Consider the following 5,525-nt stretch of genomic DNA (forward strand, 5'->3'; position numbering starts at 1 on the left):
GACGTTTAAAAATTGCAGAATGATTGAAATCCAATTTTGATTATTTTATTGGATAGCACGTAGTTTACTTAATTAAATTTAATCATTCAAAAATGTCAAATCTATTTAAGTTTTTTTTTGTTAATAAAATCCTAAAAAATGTCCTTATTGCCAGTTCTCGGTCACTTGATTATTTTCTCGGCCAAGACTATACCAGTTCTCGGCATGGGTGGCCGATAAATCCCATTTTTCGGCCGTGTTGTTTAAGCATTAAAATAAAAGGAGAAATGAATGGAAAATAGGTGCCTAGGTACAGATAATCAAAAAAATTAATTTTATTGCAGTCAGTAGTAGATTCTAATCAAAATATTTAAGTAGATAAATAAAACAAAAATATTCCAAGTTGCCTATTTTAATATAAGTAACTAATAAAAAAACCTTAAAAATAAACATAAATAGATATCCTTAAAAAGAGGAGTAAATAATTTGTACTCATTAAAACCATTGAATAAAAACACTTATTCAATGTTAAAACTTATTTGCAGGAACTACACAAGAAATCTCTAGTTGAAGCTTCATTGTATGATAAATTAGATAACTCAGTACAAGCTAAATGAAACCACTTAGGGCATGCATCACATCCCAGGTTTTTTAAAGAATCATCTTCTGTGTCACTTACCAATTCATCTTCGCAAAGAGAACACATCAATTTTAATTTCTTTGCTGCATTTTTTTTTACTGTTTTATATCTTTTTTTGCATTTTTTTTATTCTGTTTTTCCAGTCTTTCATCTTTTTTCTTCTGCTGAGCTTCCTGTTTATTTAGTCTTCCTTTCTCTTGCTTTTCAATATGTTTTCGCCAAGCGTTGGACGAGATAGCACTTGGCAATTTCTCTTTTTTTTATTTTCTGAACCTTTTTTTATAGGTTCAGGAAATCTTAGATGACGAGAAAATGGGGTTAACACTTCTTCGACCTCCACAGTTTTTATAGGAGAATTTTCTTCAGGCCATTTTGGTGGTGAGTGATTACTTTCAGCTTCAATTTGTACGGTCTTTAATGGAGATTTTACTTCCGACTTCTTTTTATAAAATGTCTCCACTTTTATTGTTGAATTGTTTTCTTTATTTATTTCCATGTTTTTAATTTCTCTCGTCATTTCCGTTTTATCAACTCGCCCCTCATTTTGTATTGCCTGTTCCGATTTATCGTTTATTGATTCATTTTTCTCTGTGGTGTTATCTTCAATTTCAATAACTTGATCGGTATTTTTTTTCACAAATATCTGATTTTCTTCTTCTATTTTATATCCAACTTCCGTTGTTTCAGTTTTAGTAGTATTTTCCTTTTCTGATTGTTCTTTTTTGCCATTTTTCGAGTAAATTTTATTTTCATCCATTTCTTCGGCGTTATCTTCCTCGTTTTGATTATCGAGATCCATATTTTCGTTTTTGTCTTTAAACTTATCTTTTTTTTCCACAACCTTCTCATCAAAATTAATGTTTTCTTTGTTTTCACACACATGTTTATCAACATTTTGTATTCCTGGCTGTCGTGGTTCTTCAAATAGCTCATTTATGGGGACATTATCTAATGCTATAACATCTATTTCATCAATAGGAATAATATTCAGTGACTCCATGGGTACTAAGGTTCCTATTTCCAAAGGAAAGGTATTATTTAAATTATCCGGAATCGTATCCTGCTTATTGATGGTAATGTTGCTTATAACATGTATTTTTTTTTCTTGTCTAACACCTCCGCAATTACTAGCATCAAATGACAAATTATTTATTGCTTTATAAATTATGTCTGTATCAATACCACTATTTTTTAGTTTTCTTTCTAAAGTTTTAATCACTTTTTTTGCTGCTTCAGTGTCCTCATAGCTTATTTTCTCTACGGGCTCTACGTCATGGCGTTTTCTTTCTAATTCATTTTTAACGCATTTAGTGTAGTCAACATTGTTTGGATCTAAAGGAAACAAGCCGCATTTTCGAAAGCCATTAATAATACATGGTTCCATATCTACTTTATTTAACGTCTGCTCAAATACTTAATAAATTTTTTTAAAATAAATTTTTGTCACAGCGGTATTAACGTCTTGTTCACTTTGCCATTGCCTGACAGTCTTCTTCCATTCATGTTTTAGTGGCCGAAATACACTAACATCCGCTGGCTGTAGGATGTGAGTGGTATTTGGAGGAAGGGCATACAAAATTATTCCATTTTTGTCACAAAATTCACTTAGGAATATATTAAGGTGTGATCTGTGTCCATCAACAAATAATATTATAGGCCTCTTAATATTGTTGTCCGTAAGCCACTTGTTAAAATCGTTGCAAATATATTCGAAAAAGACATCGCTTTTCATCCACCCACTGTCGGATTTTCCTAACACCCAATTCTCTGGCATATTATTTATCAATGTTTTTGGAGGTCTGACGTACGGAAAAACAACAAGTGGAGGACAAATGTTACCACGGGCATTAAATGTTACTAGTACTGTTAAGGCTTCCTTTTCGTTGCCTTGTTTAATGGAATAAACATTTTTAAATCCGCGAGGAGCAAGGACTTTTCCTGTTTTTGGACACAGTGAAAATCCGGATTCGTCACCGTTAAATATGCGGGAAGGGTCCTCCATAATGTCCAAAATGTTGTTTTCTGTTAAGAATATTTCTAATTCTGTAAACCATGACCTAATATATTCTTCTGTGATAATTGCCCTTGCCTTGTTTATACTCTCAGATTCACGTAACCGAATTTCTGGATGCCTTTTGGTGAAACCAGCATACCATTTCTCTCCAGGTCTCTCGTTTTTGAATTTTTCAATTTTTCCGTTGTCTCTTGCTATTTTCGTTACTGTTTCCATTAGTTCATGCTTTTTTATTGGGAATCCACACTTGGCAAGACCAATGACCCAATTGCTGATGCGTTTTTCTCCTTCGATAGTCATAATTGGTTCTGGACCCGTTTTACGCAATCGGTCTGGTGTTTTCCCCGACACCCTGTCTTGGAGAGTAGACCTTGGTACATTAAACTCTTTTGCAGCACTTCTTATGGACATTTGGCCCTCTCTAACAGCATGCAGTGCAAGCTTAAGGTTTTCTTCAGAGTAGCTGAATAACTTTCTTGCCTGCATCGGAAATTTTTTGCCTTTGACTGTGGCCATCTGAAAAACATTATTTACCTAGTAGGTAAGCATTTTATGTAAAATTGTAATTTACAGTTTTAAGATTCGTAAGTATCTTAAAAAAGCACGAAGGTTAATACGAAATCAGGTAAAAAGCACATAAAACCAATATAAGTTAAAGGTAATGGCCGAAAAAAGGCCAAGATACCTTTTCTCGGCCGCTCTTTTAAATATTTTTATTTCCCGCGCTTTTTTAGATAGTCCGGCCGAAAACTGGCTATTTTGTGGTACTAACTGTCCTAAGTATGCCAGAGAAAAGGATACGAATTATTATGAACCAGTAAGACAAAAAAAGATAAACAATATCATGCTCTACGACCTGTTCTCGGCCACCCTGGCCGAGAAGTGGATTGAGCGTTTTGGTTAAGCCAGTTTACCGGCCACCCCATAAAATAATTAGTACTTATGAATTATCATTATTTTCTTAAATATAATAGTACATCGACATATTATTTATCTAAAATTTAATAACACTTACCTTTATAATCAGTATTACACAAAATAATCACTATTCCCTTATGAGATGTACCCTAGCAAATCTGCAGTAAACAGCCGCAGGCACGCACGTTTCACAAGAGCCAACTTTTAACTGCCATTTTTTATGGTGACATGTGCTTAAAAAAATGGCGTGATCCGTAAAGTGGTGGGGAAAGGAGTGTTGAGTAGGATCTGTAAAAATCGCGGATCGAAACAAAAGTTTGTACTAATTTATTCCCTAATTCTCCTAAAGTGGCCGAGAACGGGTGGTGGCCGGCTAACTGGGCGATTCACCCTATTTTATTCCATAAACAAACGGCAGTACTTTTAAATTCTAGGTTATTAAATCAATAAGCTCATTTTCTTAGTTTACTTTTAAATCCATTAGGACCTAATTCACAAACTATTTAGGTAAAGAATGTTGAAATTTTCTTAGGCATTTGTAGTTATATTCAGTGGTAGACAAACTACAATCATAGCTGTGGTATATTATGCTACAATGATTCACGAATATGTAGTGTGTGTTGCATTTGCAAAAATGTCTTTACGGTCAGAACTTGAAATTATTCAAACTCGTTTATGTAACATAGTTATGAAGTGCAAAATTTTCATAGCAGATCAAATTATTATTACATATAGTTAATAATTATGAAATTAATTAATAATATATTTTATATTATTAAAATAATGTTGCTATAAATGTATTACTTTGGTATTTGTTTAATTTGTTTTGTCGTAAATAGAACAATCATTATTATCAAACATTAAACAAGTCGGCTCGTTGGTCTAGGGGTATGATTCTCGCTTCGGGTGCGAGAGGTCCCGGGTTCAAATCCCGGACGAGCCCTATTTTTTTTAATAGTTAGCTACATTCTTGTAAGTTATCCATCCTGCTACTCATATTTTATTGTTGTTTTATATAAGCAGTAAGGCCAATAACTCGTTTTTAAGGTGTAAGTGTAACCTATTGTATAATACACTGATAAAGCATGTTGAAGGAAGATTTGAAAATTGAAGTAATGGGACGTGTTGCGGGTGGCCTATCAAGAAAATTCCGTTACTCAATATTGGGTTCTTTAAAAAGCGGTCGTGCACAGAACCGTATCTAAATATTTTATTCTATTCTATCCCGAGAAGCTCTTCTATTAAATTTATAAATTGAAACTTTAGAAATGTAAAGCATTAATTGGTTACAAAAACCCATTCAAATAGACCCATGCGGCATAAATGATTATACCACAGAATAAAGATTACGCTACAATATTTTCCTATTCTGTGACTATACCATGTTGGAATAAGCACGCCAGTGGCGCAACCAGAGAGAGGGCCGCCGGGCTGCAGCCCCTTCCGAGAATCCAGTTTTGCTATCAAATCGTAGTATGTATTGCCTTCAGGGCCCAAACACTGCGTAAAAAATTTATAATTGACCACATAACGCAAATTTTGGGCTCTTCCGAACTTGGTAACTGGTTGGAGGCATAGCAAAATGTACTCCCTCCTATCGTGTAGGAACAACATGTTCAGCACTTCTTACACAATTACTGTTCAAAAAACGTCAAAGTAGAGGATTTCTTATGGTAAGTCATTTTTCGCTCTAATACTAAAAAAATGAACAGTTTCACTGGGATAGAACTTTTGTAAGGACAATGGAGTAAACAGATTTTGGCTCTCAAGAAGGTGTTCCTTTGATCACCATCTTTTTTATATAATATATAGATCTATATAAAATATTGAAAATAAAATGTAACGAGTAGATAAATATGTAAAAATATACCGAGAGATGCATAAACAAAAGATTGAAAGCCCCATCATCTTGCTCTACGCCAACTGCTTCACTTCCACTGAATAATATATCACACTTCCACTAGTGAAGTCTTA

The 5,525-nt window shown here is 33.8% G+C and overlaps 1 protein-coding gene and 1 non-coding gene across 2 annotated transcripts; one reads left to right on the forward strand and one right to left on the reverse strand.

The window, feature by feature from the left end:
• Positions 1–514: 514 nt before the first annotated feature.
• LOC116160364 (U2 snRNP-associated SURP motif-containing protein-like) lies at positions 515–3,936 on the reverse strand. Its single transcript, XM_031473553.1, has 2 exons — positions 3,649–3,936; positions 515–3,149 (listed from the first exon to the last, which is right to left on the reverse strand). Exon 2 carries the CDS (start codon positions 2,001–2,003, stop codon positions 801–803), a length of 1,203 nt encoding a protein of 400 aa, XP_031329413.1. The 5' UTR covers positions 2,004–3,149; positions 3,649–3,936; the 3' UTR covers positions 515–800.
• A 486-nt stretch (positions 3,937–4,422) lies between these two features.
• On the forward strand, positions 4,423–4,494 carry Trnap-cgg. The gene has a single exon. It is a non-coding gene; the product is annotated as a tRNA-Pro (tRNA).
• The last annotated feature ends 1,031 nt before the right edge of the window (positions 4,495–5,525 follow it).

Source organism: Photinus pyralis, unplaced genomic scaffold (assembly GCF_008802855.1).
Source record: "Photinus pyralis isolate 1611_PpyrPB1 unplaced genomic scaffold, Ppyr1.3 Ppyr1.4_LG1, whole genome shotgun sequence".
NCBI lineage: Eukaryota > Metazoa > Arthropoda > Insecta > Coleoptera > Lampyridae > Photinus > Photinus pyralis.